General features: G+C 41.4%; 1 protein-coding gene across 2 annotated transcripts in view; it reads right to left on the reverse strand.

Moving 5' to 3' along the window:
- LOC138622077 (roundabout homolog 2-like) overlaps positions 1 to 20,923 on the reverse strand; it is a 76,286-nt gene that overhangs the window by 13,283 nt on the left and 42,080 nt on the right. For both annotated transcript variants that reach the window (XM_069700562.1, XM_069700561.1), the window contains exons 3-16: positions 20,296 to 20,453; positions 20,013 to 20,133; positions 19,740 to 19,878; positions 17,053 to 17,189; positions 15,020 to 15,144; positions 13,701 to 13,866; positions 10,478 to 10,683; positions 8,617 to 8,698; positions 8,329 to 8,494; positions 7,680 to 7,846; positions 7,476 to 7,597; positions 5,932 to 6,163; positions 921 to 1,045; positions 657 to 828 (exon numbers count right to left, since the gene is read on the reverse strand). In XM_069700562.1, coding sequence (XP_069556663.1) covers positions 657 to 828; positions 921 to 1,045; positions 5,932 to 6,163; positions 7,476 to 7,597; positions 7,680 to 7,846; positions 8,329 to 8,494; positions 8,617 to 8,698; positions 10,478 to 10,683; positions 13,701 to 13,866; positions 15,020 to 15,144; positions 17,053 to 17,189; positions 19,740 to 19,878; positions 20,013 to 20,133; positions 20,296 to 20,453 — 2,118 coding nt within the window. The remainder of the gene's footprint in view (positions 1 to 656; positions 829 to 920; positions 1,046 to 5,931; positions 6,164 to 7,475; positions 7,598 to 7,679; positions 7,847 to 8,328; positions 8,495 to 8,616; positions 8,699 to 10,477; positions 10,684 to 13,700; positions 13,867 to 15,019; positions 15,145 to 17,052; positions 17,190 to 19,739; positions 19,879 to 20,012; positions 20,134 to 20,295; positions 20,454 to 20,923) is intronic.

Genomic DNA, 20,923 nt, shown 5'->3' on the forward strand with positions numbered 1-20,923 from the left:
GACCCCAGCATCAGTGCATCCAATATAGAGTTAATCAATTCAGCAGTGCACTTATCAACTTGAGCTGCAAGACACAAGATTGACAGAGCAGCTCTGACAGAGTTTGATTTTCTGTTGCGGCTACTGTGCTGTGAAATTAGATTCACAGTCTCCAGCAGGAATCCCCCCCCCTCCCATCATTAAGCTTCAGTCCACAGGCCTGTTTCCCTTTCTCTGGGCGTTAAGGGTGTTATTATATATCAGTCAAAAGTCACAGATGAAGAGCATCTGGCCTGGGCTCCCATATTGATTCTGGGTTTATATACTCTGGGCATCCTTTAGCTATTTCATAAGATGTGATAGGCTGATAAGCTCCTACAAAAACACTGTCTACTTTGTTAGCACCAGCTGCCCACATATTGAAGAGGATTATTGATATGGCTAACAGTACTTGGCACAGTGTTACCAGACACTACACTTAATGAACCACTATTGATTTCTCTGTAGACGTCTGCGTTGTAAAGCGCAATCTTCTTTTCTTCAAGTGCGATAAATTGATAAATCATTTTTCCAGACCCCCAATCGGTGATGGAGACCTCGGTCCCCCATTTTGAGGTCATTCCATTTGACTCCAGGTCTGGTGTGTGTGTGTGTGTGTGTGTGTATGAGTGGATTACCCAAGATGATGAGTTGGGGTTTGCTCTTGACCCCCACCCCTGCGCTGGTGCCTGCAGCCACCTCCACACGGTACTGCACTCCGGTCTGCAGACCCCCGACTACCACTGAACGGATGGTTGCGTCCACAGACTTATTGACATGAAAGCGGGTTTCGTTGGCCAAACACCAGATCTGACAGAGACAGACACAGCAGACATATTTCAGTGTAAGGGTGAGTAGCACATGACTAATATATTCAGTGTGGAGGAGGCTGAAGAACCTACCTTGTACTCCTGGATGATGCCATTCTGCTGGTCAGAGGGAGGAGGGTCCCATGACACGCTGATGGATGTGCTGTTATGGTTTCCCACCGTCAACACTGTCACTTGTTGTGGAGGCGCGCTGGGTGCTGATGGGTCAAGGGGGTAAAAAAGATTAAAGAAACAAAGGATATACATAAGAATTAAATGACTTAGCATATTGTTTTTACAGAGCAGGGAGGGGTCTCATGTTTTTTTTATCATGTCAAAGACGGATTTGTCTCACCCTCTACCTCAATTCATATTCATACAGCAAGCCATACAAGAAGGTATTTTCTAAGACAGCCTGGCAGATGGCTAGCAGAGCACTTCATCTCAATTTCTTATCTTAATGGGGAGATTCTTTTTGCATAGCTGGGATGCACTGGGACCAAAAAAAAAAACCCACACACATACTTCTTCCCTTTTTAGTTTAAGATTCCAATATGCTACTGGCATCATATACACACACACACACCAAACATTTCCAAATTGTGCTTTTCCATTTGCTCAACTGATAACCACTCCAAGCAGATCAGCAGGAAAGTTCCACCGCCAAGAAAAAAAAAAAAGGCCAGTTACTAACGTCACTTCCATCACGTGTAAATAAATGATTCCAAAGTTCCATTTTGCATATTTAATTTGAATGAAAATGGTCCATCACCACATCCCATAATGAGGGCTTTGAGATGGCTTGTCATCACAAATGTGGGGCCTCGGGGGGGCCAAATTCAAAACTCCCCTCTTTAATAGGTCATTTTTTTTTAATTTACCGAACTGACCCGATAACCTTCACGGACAGATCAAATATTCAAAGAGACTGCAGGCAGCAGGAGGCAAACACCACGTCTATGCAACGGAGCAAATCATCATCTCTGGCTGAATAGACGAGCCGCGGCCACATGATTCCCATTAAAACTATCATTACGTTCTGACTGAGTGGATGAAATAACTACTCCGAACCCAATTAAGGAGCTGCAAAATAATAATGCGGACTGCGGCGCGTCCATGTAAGCAAGGCATTGAATTCCAAAGCTGTGCGAGAAGCCAAAGCAGGTGGGCCATTGTCTTGGCCAGAGTGCAACATGGGTACTGTGAGTTACATCCTCCAGATGGGCTTGGTTCTGTAAATAGCCGGCGAGAAGAGCAAACACGTGCAGAGTGTCTCACCGAGGCAACAGCAGGCCATATAAATAGTGTACGTATTGGCAGATTTAACCTAATGAAGCCATATTAGAAGAAGAGTGACAGTCCTGACACTGACCTCTGCCAGCAGTCTAACATCTGGAAATCTCAACATCTGGCTAAAAAAAATTTCACGTAGTAAAAGTTGTTGAAACAATAGTTTTCTTTTGAGCTACAGAGATGAAACAAATCTCCCTGCATGATTTCACGTGTACTTAAAAGAGAGGCTTTAAACAGATATGGCATGTCTGCAAAATATTTGACAGCCTGGCAGTACAAAGGAATTAAATCAGCCATATGAGATGCAGTTTATTTTTATTACATTTAACAAATTAACTCAACCCAGTTTTGGGATATCTATATTCAGCCATTTGGACAGTATTGACTTTCCAAAGCAATTACTGTTTAACAGACTCGCACAGATGTACTGTCCCAATATTGAGATGACTCGTCTGTTCACGAAGCAAAATGACTTATCTGATGACACGGCAGCCAAATATAAAACCCAAACTATCATAGTAAGATCTATTAATGTTGAAATATCATCTGACACAGATGTAAATAATCTTAACTCTTTGCTTAAAACAGGTATGAACCAGCAGGTAGACTGCAGTGGAACGAAGTCCACCTTTACGGATCATTTGAACCAGCATGGTGAACAAACACGACTCTTCCTGCGTGGCTCTCGGCCCTCATCATTCCTCAGGCAGTCTATCATCTTTTTGGAGCAAGTTTCACAAAAATCAAATCATAATTATATTTCTGCTGAAAGAAAAACAAACAGACAAACACAAACATCCCTTAGAAAATAGACTTCAATCCGTTGCTTGAAGATTTTTGAGTTCATAAACCCACAGCCAGGAACAGTGTTTATCTCTTTTGATTATTTGTCTTTTAGATTTGATTTTGTGTGTGTGTGGGGGGGGGGAGGGGGAGTATATGAATATGAAGCTGTTGAGTGGGTGAGCACAGCTGGAATATGCAGATGTTGGACTTTTACATTTGCACATGATGACAGAATAATAGCCATGTCTAGTTGTCTGTCAGTTTTTGGAAATAAATTCAAAAGTTACAACTGGCATTAAAAATCTCATAATAATTTGTGGCCAAACAGAACTTAAAGGTGTATTTCAAATGTTATTTAGTTAGTTCTGTCACTGTATGTCTGTCATTCTGGATATAATACTTGCATAAGCATAGACATTGATTTCAGTTGTATACAGTTTTCCCACTGCCATTAAACCACAGAAAAGACATTAACTTAAAACTGTATGTATTTCTAATTAGCTGATGTGAGTGCACCATGACGCAAGTAACCTCCAGTTCTGCAGATCGGATTTTGCTGCTGCTGTTACAGCAAAGACGTGGAGCCTTCCCAGACAGTCCAAGGTTTACATTAAGAGAAGACAGGAACCATTAAGTGTTCTGCAATTTCCATATGTACGAGAACAATCCCCGCGGATACATATCAGCTGGAATACCAGTAATGACTCGGGATAACATTACTATGAGTGGCCACAACAGCAGAAAAGGTCAAAGATTGTGTTCTTATTAATATGACTAATACTGATATTAAGACTGATGAACACCGTAGCCAGAGAGTAATTTAAAACAATTAATGCTTCCAATGTCTGACGGAACCGTTCGGTTTTTACTCACAGCTGTGCAATTAAACAAAAGGCACTTAAGCTGCTTAATGTTCTGCTGTACAGGATATGAGGCACTAAACATAACCTGTTATGCAAACAAGTACATAAATTAGGCTAATTAAGTTGTGATTTTTTTTTTTTCCAAACATTTCTACTGTATGTCTGCACATGTGTAATGTAAAGTAGGATTTATTCCATACAGGATGGTTTCGTCTTTTCTCTTCACTCTAACCCTAAACTCACACAGTGAAACCAGTATATTCTGATGTTAGCAGCTCTTCCTGACCTCGCCATATCATTTCTTTTGTTTTGCCATCAACAGTGGTGGAAGGTTATTGGGGTTCTTATAGATGACAGAACCTAACGCCTCTCACTACAGGCTTGTAAGGATCATTAGTCCTAATATACAATTCTCTCTTCATGCAGTCGGCTGCATTATATGTTTGGACATCTATAACCCCCAAGACACCCTCCAGTAGGCTTTCACAGAAGCAGTAGCACATTCCCAATCTGCCTTGAATGATAACAAGTGTTTTTTGTCTCATATGACTCTGCAGAGTAGCACATTTTCGGGCCGCAGAGTGAGATCAATCCAATTTTTCCAGTACCATGATGGCTTGTTTCCAGGATCCCAACTGACTAGAGTATGTTCCTCAGTCTGCGTAGACCTCCAATGATCCTGTGTGGCCATTTTAATTGGGCCCCAGTGAGGTGAATTTTCTGTTAGTCCAGAATTTTACCCCTGTTCTTAGCCAGTCCTTATTCTCCTGGGAGGAGGAAGATGCAGAGCTGTGATCCTCTCATCATCAAACACAGATGATTTGGACTAAAGCTTTCTCTTGCATTGTCATGACATGCAGTGCAGACCATGTTCTATGCAGCCCAAATGATGCAGCACCTGAATGCAATGGCTTATGTGCATGAATCATAGTAGTGATACTTTATTATTTACCTTATAAAATGCAGTTTGAAAAAAAGAACTGGCAAGAGAAAACATCAGTAGATTATCAGTAGATTGAATTTTCTCTGTTCTTATGGAGATATAGAATAATTTCCAGTCGTTGCATCCTTCTGGGCTCAATTTGCAACAATTGGAGCAGCCTTCAACCAATCAAATGCGTCGAAGCCGGCCAAAACTAAGACCACTGCAATTTGGACGAGCTGGGGGGCAGTGAGCGGTGGATCTGACTTGGTCTGATTGGAAATCCAATTATACAGAGTCCCGCCCACCGATAGGTGCAACCTGACTGCACCACAGGCCTGTCAAGCAAACAGACATGCCCCCAAAAACCCAGCTTTTTGAGCCTTATTTCCTTATTATTGACAATATTATTTGTATGGACCGTGAGAATACTAATAAGGAGTGACTTTAGCTAGCAAAACCGAAATAACTCCTGGAGAAAATGTAGTGACTTTTAATTTCACGAGAGAAGCTGAATGGGAGTCTATGGAGGTGGAGGCAACCTCAAGTGGCACTTGGTGATATTGCAGCTTAAGGCACTTCCGCATCGGCCCCATTTTACAGACCTGAAAGCTATGTCCGCTTTTATATACAATCTGTGGATGCAATGTTAAATACTTTTGTGCCGCAGTTACCAAGGAAGACTCAGTCGCTGATCAATTGACCTGCACAATAGGAGGACATCAAGAAGGGTTACCACCCATAAAGCTCATCGGTGTGTGCATGTGTGTGTTGTTAGACATATGAGGGGTGGGGGAGGGGGGAGAGAGAGAGAGGTTGGGGTGGGTGGGTGGCATATCATGCAAGTGTGGACACAGACATGGCAGCAGGGGTCCACAGAGGAGCACTGAGGGAGAGCTGAGCTCATGTCAAGGGAGACAGTTTCTGCCCTCCCCCCAGCCCACCGAGGCCCCGGGTTGTCACAGAACCCCACTGCGCCGTCTGGGAGACCTGTTTTCACACACAGGGGACATGGCACTGCAGCGGTATGCGTGTGTGGGTGAGTGTACTTGAAATGCCATTATCCATTACTATCTAGCCACGGAGCCGTTACCAGCGGCAACTAAATATAAAAGTAGGTAGAAACATTTACACAAGAGCGTCAGCTCACGCATTAGTAACTATATCTTATGTTCTCTTCAACAGTAAGTCGGCAGAGAAATAGATTTTCGTCAGAAATGGGAAATCATTTGTTGCTTACCTTCCTCCATGGTGCGTGCTGTCATAGATTCACTGTCGGCGCCCTGGAACTCATTGAAGTACGGGCGCACTTTTATTTCATAGACAATGCCTTTCTTCAGATCAGAGAGAGTAATGTCCCTCTCCGAGGCAACCTTCAGGTCTTGAATCTGCCATGGCCCCGGGGAGGGCAGCCCTGAAGTTTGCCGGTACAAAACGCGGTAGCCTTGAATAAACTGGGATGGATTCTCCACCTGAAAGGAGAGGAGAAAGACATAGAGTGGGAAAAAGACTGTGATTGTGTGCGCTGTGTGGTGATGATGTGGGAGGTGTCATACATCTGTGTAAACTGCTGTGGATCAGCATTCAGCTTGTGCCCTCTGTCAGTGATAGTGCATGCTTAGTTAGTCATACAGTTAGCAGCAGAGAGAAGCAACAAATTTGTATGTAGTTTGTATGTCCTTAACAAAATGATCTGTGCATCTAAAAGCCTCATGAACGGTGGAAGTAGCTTTATCCTCTTGTTTGCCCTTCATACATAAATAATCAAATTTATGTGGTTGGAGGTACGAATCAAAGTAAATGCCTGTCCTTTGTGCTTATTTTCCGACTGCTTCAAAAATGGCTGCAAAATGAATCACGACCTACAGAGTAGTTACTTCACACCTGCACTCCATTCCCAGATGTTATTATACAAAGTTCCTTGTAGCAACTGGACATATGTATGATTCATCATAAATTTGAGTTGGTATCTTTCTTTGTTCTCTCACAGGACATAAGACATATATAACTGCCCACCTAGTGAATATAGTCTCAGAATTACCCTACAGATATTGAGTACACAGGCCAGGATGAGGTCTGAGTTTGATATGAATCCTGGGGTGGCATAGTAACAACTAAACGACGCCGATGACACCTCCATCTCGCTGAGTAACAGATTGCCCAATTAAAGTTGACTGAAATACAAAATACAAAATGGGAAATGTAAATTTGTGCACCTGTCCCACAGGACACACAGACTTTTTGAGGTCAAATAACCCATCCAGATCGACCACAAACACAGTTTATCCTGTTGCCGTGTCACTCTAAAAGCTGTATTACAGCACATGGTTGTCATACTGACAAGCATGAAATAGCAGACTAGTGTAAGCCCATCCTAGGTGTGTTATTAACCTACAGCAGCAGGCAGGCAGCAGGGACACCTTGCCAACAGACAGAAATAACATTTCCCAGATAAAGCACCGACTGCAAAGTGCTTCCAGAAGTGACACATGTAGCACCTAATGGTGATGTATTTGTCCTGAATAGAAACATTAGTCTTGATTCCCGCATCACCTCAAACCAATCTAAATTGATGCGGCAGCAGCTGTTCAGACTATGAATGTGTATCCATCCCATCATGTTTACTCTGTGTGTGTGCCAACTAATCCAAAACACAGTGACGTGCCAAGTAGAAAGTTCTCAAACAAGCTTAGGCCAGATTTGTTTCACTCCTCTGAAGGCAATAGTAGCACAACCACTACGAGCTACAGTAAAATATATGTTTCAGAGTTTGTGAGTACTCACAGTCCATGTGACCTGCACTGACATGGAGCTAAGAACTACAGGGTTATGCATGTTGACCACCACGTCCCCCAGCTCCTTCTGCACACGGCGGTGGTCCACTCCCTGGGCTGTGGGACTGATGTCTGGGAGATAGAAAGAAATGGTGTACACCGGAAAATTGCTGCTTATCATTAAATGAGGCAGTATAATCCATTCTTATTATACCTTGAGTCCGGACAGGCTCAGACATTGGGCTTGGGTCCCCGAGCCCTTGAGTATTGACCGCCCTGATGATGAATAGGTACACAGTGTTGGGTCTGAGGTCCTTGACTGTGAAATCAGTGGTCTTCACATGGTCTGCCACAGTCTGCCAGCTGTTACTCACTGACTGACTGTAAAAAGAATACGTGTAATTAGCTAGGGAAATATTTTTATTACTATAGAAGAAATCTAGGCAGTGTACTTGGGGAAAACTAGCTGTGCTGAGTCAAAATGATGCAGTAATGACATACCAAAATCACTAATGACATTTTTTTGATAAACTTCTTGTCATCATAAAAAAAAGAGTAATCTGTGTAACAATCATGAGACAAAAGGGAAATTAAGCAAAAAAACAAAAACAAAAAAAGGCTAAATCCTGTGTGTCAATCAAATTCTGCTTTTTATTTACCAAATAATTATTATACATTTTTTTGTACCAGACCATTTTTCACTAAAATTAATTTACAAGACAAAAAAAAAGGAGCAATTTTGGAAGTTTCTGCTTGAATCTGCCCGGCTTGCTTGAATGCAAACAAAAAACATCCACATCTGTTATTGCAATGAAAGTTCGGGGTCACTAAATGTTGCCCGAGGCCATAGGTCACAGACGTACCCGAAAGCTTCGATGACATAGGAGGACACTGGGGAGCCCGCCTCTGGCCCCGGTTCCCATGACAACGAGATACTGCTCTTGGTAACATCGGTGACCTCTGGCTTGGAGGGAGGCCCTGGGAGGGCGGTTGCATTGTGAGACATGAAGTCGACGAGGTCAGTGGAGTCTGAGGAAACAAGAGAGGGAAAATAAATATCCCCTAAAAGCTAAGAGTATCAAGCAGTGTTATGCTTGATATGCATAAATGTGTGGTAACTCTTCATATGAACTCTTTCTACTGAAGCAGACCTCTGACATCCAAGTAGGCACTCCACGATGTTTCTCCACTGGAGCTGGTAGCAACACAGGTGTACAAGCCCAAGTCAGACAGCTGAGGAAGACAGATTAATATATTATCATTCAGATTTAAACAAGCTCCCATATCATGACAACAATCAGGCGGATGTAAGAATAGAAACCAAATTCAGCACCAGAAAAGTCAAAAGATGCTGCATCTATTAAAGTGACCCATGAAGAGTTTCTCTGCTCATCCATTTCACAAATAACAGCTTCTGTGCTGTGTTTTCTCTCTCTCTCTCTCTCTCTCTCTCTCTCTCTCTCTCTCTCTCTCTCTCTGTGTTGCTGTGTTCAACTCAATCCAATAGCCTTTGTAGCTTTGATCCCAGATGGTTTCTACAAGCTCTTACGTCAGTCTGGGCTTTCAAAGGAGGTTCGCAGCTAGTAGTACAGTAAAAATGCATTAACCTCCACTTGGCTCGAGAAAAGCCGAAGAGTGGATGAGAGGAAACTTTTAACACCGGCCAATGAAAAAAAAAAACAGATCCCAGTAAAAGCTTACATTAATTTTCTTAATTGATTTCCTCCAATAATGGTCATCCGCCATTCCCAGAGCCATCAGCATTATCACCACCGGTGCTGACACAGGAAGTAGGAGATATGACAACCTATATTATATAGGAGCCACTATACGCTATCTCTCGAGACAAGGAGGGAGAGTGACATAGGAGGAGCACTTTGACACCATGACAGGACACTGTATATTGCAGATGCTCCATTATATTACCCCCTTTGGACTCCTCTAACTGGTTCCTGTCCTTGAGTCCTTGAGTCCAACTTCTGCTTCAGAGATTCAAACTAAAGAGCAGCGTTTAACGACTTATAAAAATCAATACTCACTATTCATCTTTTAAAAACAACCTGACTGCACTGGTCCATTTGAATTACGTTCAGCTGACATCATCTGGCATATGAGCAAATTTCTCTTTCTTTTCTTTCACATGCAACACAGGATGTGAAGCACCAGACATGTGTGTTTGAGGTTTTGCTTTTGTGTGTTTGTGTAGTTCGATTTTATTTATAGGTCCCCACTGAAGAAGACACATTCCACTGCACTGTGTTTGGATAACTAGCAGGTCAGTAGGATGTGAAATGTGTGCAGTACGATTCTCTGCAGGAGATTCAACTGATATGATGTGGAGTAGATAACTATACTTTAATTTGTAGGTAAAACCTTATCTAAAAGATTAATTAACTATCCTTTGTTCATATTAATTAATCCTCGGGATCATTGCAAGTGAAACCTGATTGCTGCATTTATGTCTACCACTTCAGGTATGACAACGAGGAAGAGAAGCTTGGTCAAACACTCTGCTCCTCAGCGGAATGCTTGTTGCGATACAGTTTAACCCAGATTAAAAGATAAATCTGGTTTATTGCAACTTCATATCATTTGTGGTTTTGGCCATCATTTGCATTGGTATTCTAAGTTAATTACTGAGATCTGGGAACACAGCAGCTTAAACCTGCTATTAAGGAGCCTGAGCAGTAAACACTCCTGCATGTTATCTTTCCCAACCAGACTGTGCTGTGGCTCAGCAGTCACTTCAGTACAATTTTACCAAAAGTACTGCAAATAGTGGCCAAAAATGAAAATAAAAATCAAATAAAAATTAACTAGAATTATTCTTTAAAGGTCTAGAACAGTGGGCCATCTTATTTATTTGTTTATCATCTTTTTGTAAATCACTTTGAACAGCATTTGTCATATTTAAATGTCCTCTCTAAGTAACCCGACTTAATGCTATGCTACATGCACAACGCTTACTCCTGCGTCTACTGTATGTATTTCTTTTTACTCCGCTATACTCACCCTGGTACCCTGGATCTGAAGGCTGCCATGCTCCAGTAGGGAAAACCTGGGGTCCTTTCCGAGCAGATTGACCCCATTTTTACGCCAGGTGACTGTGGGCTCCGGGTCCCCCGACGCCTGACACCTCAGTAAGGACACACCTCCCAGCGCCTGTGTTTGGTTGGACGGACCCTGCCGGATGATAGGGGGTGGGCGGTCTTTGAGGGCTGAAGATAACAATCAGGAAAAAGGTGTTATTACTCTTTGAATGCATTCCTAGGACTGTAATTTTGATGTCACTGTCTTAGCATGACACAACGACTTTTGTCTGACAAAAGTAGTTGCTAGATTCGTGAAAAAAAATTAAAGGTGACCTTATCACAAGGTGTTAATTTGTGATTGCAATAATTACATTAGTGGTTGCAGGCCCAAGATGTTAAGATTCAATCTGATGGATTTGTTGTGAGAGGAAGTGAATGTTTTGTGAGCCTTTCCCGCAGTAGGACAGTGTGCTCATGGCACTGCATCACACCTTTGAGCTTTAATTACTAGGTGAGGATTAACGATGCTTCACCCGTGGTGCTAATTACCATACCTTCTTTATAACACCTCTCAACACATTCATGCCTGTCCCCTCTCTTCCTTCTGTGACTCATGGATGCATCTCCTCCCTCCTGGCAACCCCCTGTTCCCCTCCTCACCTCCCCGTAAACACACACAAAACTAAACTCTGAATTAGCATGCCAAGCAGAACAACAATACATCTCTTTTAAAGCTTTTTAGAGCATGTTATATCATCCAGAAAACAGCCTGTGCACTCTGAAACAGTAATTTCTGGAGTGTTGAATCTCTCTAGGCCCTGTAACTACCCCTCGCTTCCAATTTCCTCACCGCTGCTCTCCACTGTTATCAGGTCTGTCTCTGCTCGCACAAGTGTTTACAGCACGCTCCCCCTAACTTATCTTCCATCGCACCTCCTTCAGCACAATGAGCAATACAGCAAGTCAAGCAGAAAAGCAGCGAAATCAGGTGCAACTAGGTGCAGCAAAGCGTACAGTAAGAAGAACCACGTGTGATATGCCACTTATTATAGAGGCAGAATTGTTTGCATTTACGTGGCGATACAAACATCCTCTTGCAGCTCCTGGGATTTAACTGATATGTGAAAATGTTATGAACATGAAAATAAAGTGTCACCAATCAGTCTTTCATAGGGATCTGACTTTATTACTTGTTTTCCAGGTGAACATTAAATTAGTTCATGTATTGGCTAAAAATAAAGAGTGGCATAGCATGTTCAGGAAAGTATTACACCTACTGTACAGTAAACTAGAATTATCCCAAATGATTAGGTAGCAAACAAAAACATTACATTGGTGTTTCTGATTTATATGTAGCTCTGTAGAAATGAAATCATATCCTGCTGCTTTAGTGACAAAGGTAATAATGAAATGTTCCTTTCTGAAGTTATTGAAGGCATGGTGGGAGAACAATCACGAGTATTGTGCCTGCTACTGAGTGAGTTTTATAAAATATTGATTGGATGATTGTACATAATCACAGCATCTATTTCAACGGAAACTACTACATCATAGCTAGAACACTAGAGTTGTACGGTACTGGCCCAGATCCTGGTTTGTAGTCTTTGATTAAGCACAGGTGGCAGCCCACTCTTTGGTTTGTGAACTGGTAATTTGAGTCTGGCATTTTGGCTTTCTCCATCTTGATTGTTTGGAGCCAGAAGTGACCATATTTGGACAATCTGGGGAGGGGTGGATTGGACTGAGAAACCAGGGACACTATGCTCGCCCACCTATACCGCCAACCTGACTGCACCCCAGGTCTGTCAATCAAACCAGACATGCTGTCAAAAAAGGGCATCACTTAGCTCCAGTTCTCAGATTGCACTTTATGGCACTTCCACACTGGCTTCAGCTTTCAGACGCTGAGACCATGTCCACTTTTATAAACAGTTTATGATCAACTATCAAAGCAGAGTCCATCATTAAGGCATCTTTAGTGTCATTAGGCATCAGTCAGAGATGGGTTAAAGTATACCAAGTCTATCTGGTATCCAACACTCACGGCTTGAAATATGGCTTTAAAAAAAATGTGTAGCTTCACTAATGTGGAGGGCAGTAGCTATGGTCAGCTGGGATTCAGTGCCGTTACAGTGGATGTTAGGGTGATCCAGTTTCCTATATCCATAGAAAACAGTCATGCAACTTCTGCGGCATCTTGAATTCTATCTGTAACTACACCTTACACCTGGCCCTCGCATTGCTGACTCTACACAAGAACTATAGCTTCAACTCCAAGCTGCAACAAGCACCATCCTTTCTTGTCTAACAGGATAATGAATACATATCTAATAAATCCAAGGTAATGTTAAGGTGGAGCACTAGTCCATATTGGAACATCACAAAGTTTTCATCCAGTAGGAGGAGGACCTTCTTAGACACCCTTAAGAGAGCTGAATCTTCCCATCTTAAGGAATGCTAAATATGCTGCTATACAACCTACAAGCAAAACTCCCCCAGGCATCATGCCAATTCTCTCCCCATCTTTGTTTACAGCCATCAGTCAAAGGCATTTATTCCATCCCTCGTGCTCTACACCTCACATTTTGATATTGATCCATCTCCTCTGAGTGACAGAACAGGAGTCATTTCCCCTCCAAAAAACACTTCAACAGATGTTAATTTAATAATGTGTGGGAGAAATAGCCAAGAAACAAATGGAGAGAAGGGCATAAACAGCTCCCAGCTGGCAGCGGTGGAGCACTTAATACTGACATTAAAGCTTTGTCAGAGAAAAAAAAAAGTGTAAAGTGTCTCTCCATCAAGAAGGCAGTTTTGTTTCACACAGCTTCAGTCTTTTCAGTCTTTGCCGTAGTAGGGTAAAAATAAAAAAGGATGATTGACGACAAGCTTTTAGAACATACGGATGCATCTTCGCGAGTAAATACTAAGTGTGGGCAGATTAATAGTTTTTGAAACGCTGGCATTCACTGTGTGGATAATGCTGCAAGCTTATGTGTGTGTGTTCTGTAAAACTGTAAAGCCCAGTTTGCATCAAAATAGAAAAATAGACCAACATTAAATAAAGATTACTATTGCCAAGGTTCTTAAATTAGAATGAAACTAGAAAAAGTAGTTCTCATATTTTCACATGCTGTGAGTAAACCTTTTCTGTCCCCGTATGTGAGGATAGAGTGTGGATGTGCTTTTGCATCCTGCCTTACCGTCTGCTACCTCAAGCTGGGCCTTGGCCATGATGCTTCCCGCCACAGTGAGGGCTTGGCAGATATAGTAACCTGCATCCGAACGCTGTACAGACGAGATGGTCAGCTCTCCATTCACAGACACCCGACTGTCCCCCTGTGTTGGCTGATTGGGGAACAGGAGATCCTGCAGGAAGCGAAAGTGGGAAAATAGGTGAATAAAATGGGCTACCATATGTGCAGGTAGCACAAAAGCATAAAATCTACAAACGAGCACCTCATTTGAGAAAGATGATGTTTTTTAATCTTTAATTATTTGCATTAACAAGCATAATTCTACTTAAATGTGAACAAAAATCACCTCTTTCAGCTGCACCTCTCTGAATATTGTATACTCCAGTATTGAATTGATCAAAGCCTAGCCTAGATAGTGTGTCCCACGCAAACTTCTCAACTGCTTTAAATTGATTACTGGGACTATTATTGCATATATCCTTTACATTATCAGTGAATGACTATGGGATTGATTGGTTTTGAGTAGTTGAAAATATATATTTCTAACAAGGCTGCACTAAACTCATCTGTGGTGCACCTCAAGGGTCAATTGTGGGACCCCTGTTTTTCTTAAATTACATGTCTATGTTTGGTCACCTAAAAAAAGTCATGTATAGTAGATCAATTTTATGTCGATGACACTGACATCTTCCTTCCACTAACACTGACTTAAACTAATCTGAATAATTACTTTGCTAAATTACATTAGGGAAAGACTGACTTTGTTGTATTTTTTGGACACAAACAATTTAAAACTAAAATAATCACTGTTGTGTACAGACATGCCTTAAATATACTGACATATTCTCACAGTTATGTACACTTTAGGTAAAATAGTGGATCAGTTTCGCTCCGTACAAGGTCTGAATAGCAGTTTACCACCAGAGTGATAATCCTGCTTTGATAACCTGCAGTCATGGTCGTAAAATTGAGGCATCAGCGTTGTCCATTTCTGCACCCCAGGCAGACAAGCTGATGGGCAGGAAAGGACATTAGCCTGCTTTCATTATGTTTAATGACTCTAATGCAGCACATGACATTGTCTCTTGCTAAGTGAATTGGCTAGTCAGACTAGATTGATGATAAATGACCACTTCATTATACGTATGTGGAACAGAACCACATTCTGCCGTTCTCGGGTTTGATGCTTTTAGTCAGATTCGTGTCCATTTTTAATAGCTGTATTTTAGATCATTTGTATGTGGTTGCAGAATTTATATGGTGGGCTTGATAGAGAGCTAAGGCACATATGAAGAAGTCAATTTTTTCAAATTCAGCATCCTCACCTGGCTACCCTCTCGTTGCCAGAAGACAGTGGGCTGAGGTTTTCCCCTGGTCTCACAGGGAAAGGTAGCTGTTCTTCCTTGAGCCACAATCTGGTCACGGGGTCGTACCACAAACTGAGGTGCCTCTGAGTTTAAGGGTAAAATAAACCATAACACAATAGCAACACATTTGCACAGAAGTGTGTTTTTTTTAGTGGGACTACCAGCTGCAAACTAAAGGACTTCATGCAGTGGGTCTTTGCTATTCTTTGAAGAACTATTTCTTTTCTATTCCAGTCACACAAGCCATTCATCCAGCTGCCAGGACATCAGAATGAATGATATCAACTAATTAGAGTGCTGTAATGTCCATCTTTATTCAGGTTTTTTAACCAAGGCACATTAGCCATTGCTGGAACCCAATTTTGAAAGAAGTGAGGTGGTAAATCTACAGTTTCTACTACAGACCACCAGGGGAAGTCATGGGTAGATAGGAACAACGTAGATATGCATGTCCAATATTAGTTTGATGATAGTGTTTGTGGAATGCCACAACAGTACATGCATACTGCACATGTGCGTGATCAAAAACAGAAAGAGAGCAACGCATGCACAATGGGATCAGCTCTTACTTACCGACGGGGCGAGCTGGTGACACAACAATGGTGTGGGTGAGATTGACACACAACACAAAGAGAAGGAAAGCAGAGGAGTAGGACAGAGGGAAAGAAAAAAAGAAAAATGAAAATCAGAAATGAATGAGATGGAGTTGGGTTTCCATCCATGGAAGTTCGAGGGACAAGAGGGGGTAAAATGCTCAGTCACCAAGGCAGGTGATGGCACGGGCCTCAAGGAAATGGCACCTTGGCAACATTAAGAGGGAGGAGGGAAACCGATGCCAAGAACAATTGAACAGATTCATCTCTATCACTTCATTTATGCCATAAAAATAACTCATACACACAGTTAAAATGTCTGTTTGTATTCTAGTTTTATGTAAATGAAGCTGATGTTTGGCAAGGAGAGGCTTATAGATTACATTAGACTGATAAATGGAAATTGTAACGCTTAGATTAATAACTGTTATCTTTGTTGCCTCTATATTCAGTCAATATCAGCCTAATTTAAAATGTAATCAGTGAAAATATGTAAAACATATCACAAATACTAAATACAACATCTAAAGGGACGTTCAATTAAGTTCTATTTATTTACGATTATTGATAATTGTTGTATTCTTTTAAAATATCAAGTAGTGTTTACTATCTTACAGCAGGTTGTGTATTAGCCATTTGTGTTATCTGTTGACAATATAAATTTTTCAAGCAAAAATTCAGCTTAACATAATATACATTATTTGAAATACACTTTAATAACACGGCAGCACCAATTTTGAGATTGGTTATGTTATATATTTAAGGTATAAATGTGCATTAATATATACACAAATAATAGGAAAAAGAGTAAAAATATTCTATAAAAGTATGATAAATATGGAATGAAATGTGAATGTTATGAGATCTGTGACGTACAGTATGTATGATGATGTATTATGTGAGTACATAAGTGTTAAGTACATGATATTAGTTGATACCAAGTTAACTGTTACATATCTTAAGTTATGTAAACAGTTATAATGACAATATAGAAAGCAGAGAGAATCTGAGTTGCAAGTGCAATATACATATTTTATTATTTTCACATCAGCCTTTACTGTAAAATAACATCCCCTCGCTGATGTGGTGTAAATATGGGGTGAATGGGCCGGCTGGAGAATGAGCCCCCCAGGAGAGGTCATAAAAGTTCACTTAAAGCTGGTTAAATTGTTCATATCTGGAGCCTAGCTGGAGATCTGCAGCAATCAACTACATCAGCCCGCTATATGAAAGAAAAGCTGAGGCCAGACCCAGCCTTTCAGCAGGGGGCCAATAATGCTCATAAAGTGGGCAATAAAGGTCTGATTGTCCTGTGGCCTGCTTTGGGAGATACAAAAAAAAATATCACGGCTGGGTTTATGAGATTTGCCACGAATGGGTCCAGCAGCAGTTACCCACCTCTGATCGTCAGGTAGGCAGAGGCCTCCGCTTTACCCACACGGTTCTCTGCCAGGCAGGTGAAGGTTCCTTGATCACTGACTGATGCTTTCTTTATCCTCAGCAGGAAGTCCTCTTTTTCATATCTGATGTCATACCTGGCGACAGACAGAAACAGTGACATCAAGGATGATTTAATAAAACCTGACGTTTGATAACAGTCGTATGCAAATTAAAATGCTAACTTTAAATGAAGTAAATACACAAAACAAAAAAACACACAAAAATCAAGGTTGTATAAACTTGCGTGTGATGTGACACTTTGTAAAGGCTCTGTCATATTTGATAGAATAAAGACAGACTTTCTAAAGCAATTGCTACAGTGGTAGAAAAAGGGGAGCAATTATACAGAGATGAAGGCATGGCAAAATGAAAGGTGCTTTCAGCTGGAACCCTCACCGTTTCCACTATTTCAATATTTATAAAGACGAGCCACCCACTGTGGTGCGGGCTGTGCAGTATACTATGCTTTATGTGTGTGTGTGTGTGTGTGTGTGTGTGTGTGCGTATGCGTATGAGAGAGAGCAAGGAAAATAGAGGACGGCAGAGAGAAAGGGAGAGATAGACAAACAGTCTGAGACTAAGGGAGTGGCACAGTCTGACAAACTGAATTTGATGAATGAGTCGAGCAGTAAGAAATGACTAATTCATGGAGATGTTCCATGCATCAGTGTGTATCCACCAGTGCACCATACTGTAAGGCAGCAGTGGTGCAGTTGGGAGAGAGAGAAAGATCTCAGCTAGTAGAGTTTAGATAAGCGCCTCAGAGGGGCTACAGATGGAATGAGGAGAGGAGCAAGGAGTCGGGCTCTCCCTCTCTGGGGTCTCTTTTGGCGTGAGAGATCTTGTGAAATTGTCTAGCCAGCCATACCGATTCAGAGATGGGAGGCAAGTCAGGCAGAGAAATGGCACAAGGGGTGAGAAAAAGTCACATTTGAAATAGATGTTCCAAAGGGTGTGGGCAGAATATCGATGCGGGTTGTGGGGGTCTGTCCAGAGTCTGGTGAGGACTCCATTCACAGCATATCTCTGACCCAGATACAGACTTCCCAGGAGGCGGACGGTTTCAGGAAAAGAATGAAAGAAGTGGAAGGAGGGAAGTGAGGCGAAGCACGTCTGAAAGTAGGACATGTTTCTGGAGTCAAGGGGTACTGAGGTAGAGGGCACGACGTAGGCAGACAGACGGGCAGACAGGTAGTTATTATAGTCAACCTCACAATATATTCTAACGCAGTGTCACACTGTAGCACCAGTCTGCTTTGTTACCGCAGTAATGGCTTGTAAGAAGTATTACACTTGTAAAGTAAAATGTGTTAAGGAATGCAGTTTTCAGTATTCCTTTTCACATCAGAATAATTTATTCTAAGAGAGCTGATTTACAAGGTTTTGATGGTTTCATACTATAGTTACTGTTTATGGTTTAATTATTTGACATATTTAATTTACTTTATAGAAATTCCAATAGTAATTTAAAACATTTCGATGAATAAAATCTATAATTTGCTTTTTAGCTCGATAATGACTTTTACAGCACAATTAACAACTAGTCAAAAATATTGCATAACTATATACTGCTATTGCATACAGTTCTGCATTATATCCTTTTGCAAGTCAGATATTTACTGTCAAATTAAGTGATGCATCTTACAATTTAATTTGGTTTAGTAAAGTCTTAACCTTACTCTGTCATAAATCATGTTATGATTTGGCGTAATATAAATGAAATTGAATTGAAATTTAGGTTATTCTGAACATGACATCAAATTCACAATACGTGTGTAGAGATTATTTTTCATCATGTGTGCATTATTGCTAAATTAGCAAACTAAGAAAGAGTGTTTGCCTATGTTTTGCATGTAAATTCATTTAATTGTTGGTTTCAAATTATTACATAAATCTAAATCCTTGCTTGAAAGATGAAGGGGTTATGACTTAATGTGAGTTAATGAGTAAGGACTGACAGTGTGACATGTTTATCATTTAATTTCCAGATTTCAAACATCAAATAAAACAACTATTTATGTAGTAATGAATTCAAAATGATGGCTAGGTTTCAAAGAGACACACTACATTTGAAGTATATTACTGGTCAGTTATTACAAAGAGTGTAAATCTCACATAACAGGCTGATAATAATAAAAAATAAAAATAAGTGTTGTGATGGAATACAAGCGGTTAGCCCATTTCTATGATGTGTGTATGACCTTTTGATATGCTGCAGTCCAGTGCAAGAGCACTAACAACTGGCTTCAGAAATCACTACAGAACTGAGTCAGCAACTTTACAGCTGATTGGACATTATAGACTTCAAACAATTACGTGTCCGTGCAGAGCTAATGCATTTTATGTCTTTATATTCTATATCATATTCTATATGGTTCTGTATTGTGTCAGCATCTGAACCTTTTATGTACTACACATGAAATACCATAGTACTTGAAAGTCAGCATCAGTCAAAAGCAAGCAAGGACACTCTTTCATCCAGAAAAGTAGTTCAAAAAGCAAATAATGAGATTCTCTGCAGCTAATAAAGGATTTTTGCCACACTGATTCAAGTCCTCCATGAGTAATACAGTATGTTAAATCTTCTTTTCTAATGGGACTCATTACCTCTGCTTAAACATTTATCTGTTATCACTATACCATACCTGCCGCGGGGAATATCCACGTCCTCCTTTTTCCATCGCAGCGTGGGTGGTGGGTCGCCGTGGACCTGACACCTGAGCTCTACGCTCTCGTCCACCAAGACCACCTGGTTCACAGGGCGCTGCACAAACACTGGTCTTTCTGGATGTGGGCAGTACACATGATATAGATGCTAAAGATGCTTTTGACAGAGTGCTTCATGTGATGCTGTGCAGTAAATGGTGTACTCAAATAACTTTTTGAAGCAAGCAAAGAGTGTATGACAGACTTCTTACCAAACACAGAGAGCTGAGCTTTTTCACTCTCCCTCTCCCCGACCATGTTGGCCGCCACACACACATAAATCCCTGCATCGCTCTTCTTTGTATTCGAGAGCGTCAGTTTTCCTCCACGGACCTGAGGAAGAAGAAGAAACACTTGTGAATTAAATGAACTGGCCCAAGTCCTTTACCTCTGACAGCTCCAGGTAAATGTGAGCAGTTGAGCATGTGATTTGGAGTAGGGGTCGTGTAAGAAGCGAAGGAGTGCCCCCCAACCCCTCCAGAGGGATTAACCCACCGTGATTCTGTCATCCTTGAGGTCAAGGCGAGTCTTATCTTTCCTCCAGAAGGTGTTGGGTTCAGGATGCCCTCGTGGTGGCTGACACTCAAAACTGGCCGTCTCTCCCACCGCCACCACCACGTCCTGTGGGTTCTGCCTGAAGTCATCACGCAACACTAGGAGACAAAAGAGAAAGGGGAAAAGAGGTTGTTACCATAGCAGTAACATTATGTCATTCGGGTGATTAGTTTGTGTTGTCATTGCTGTTCCATTATGTGAACCAGAAAAGGACTGAGCTGTCATGGGTTAACTGAAGTCTACCATATTTTTTTCTACTTCAAGAGTCCAAGATAATTCTGGCAGGTAGGCTGCCTCACAGGACACTCAGCAATTTATGGGTCTTCAATAATACAGTTGTCCCCCCTGAAGGAATGGGGATGGGCTCTTTGATCTCAGGACATACATGGAACGGTGTATAAATCCAGGTAGGATTCACGGTACGGTGTGCAAAGGAAAGGCACTTTAAAGGAGGGCAAGAGACATAAAAGCAAAGTAAAAGTACAGAAGCAACACAGGTTGACAATAAGTGAAAGATCATGCATTAAAAATTCAAACTACATTAAATCTATGAAGCCCGACTGAAAGC

The sequence above is a fragment of the Brachyistius frenatus genome, unplaced genomic scaffold (assembly GCF_029030835.1).
Source record: "Brachyistius frenatus isolate BFR_SWC_R1_liver_20210118 unplaced genomic scaffold, ASM2903083v1 Contig_34, whole genome shotgun sequence".
Classification (NCBI taxonomy): domain Eukaryota; kingdom Metazoa; phylum Chordata; class Actinopteri; family Embiotocidae; genus Brachyistius; species Brachyistius frenatus.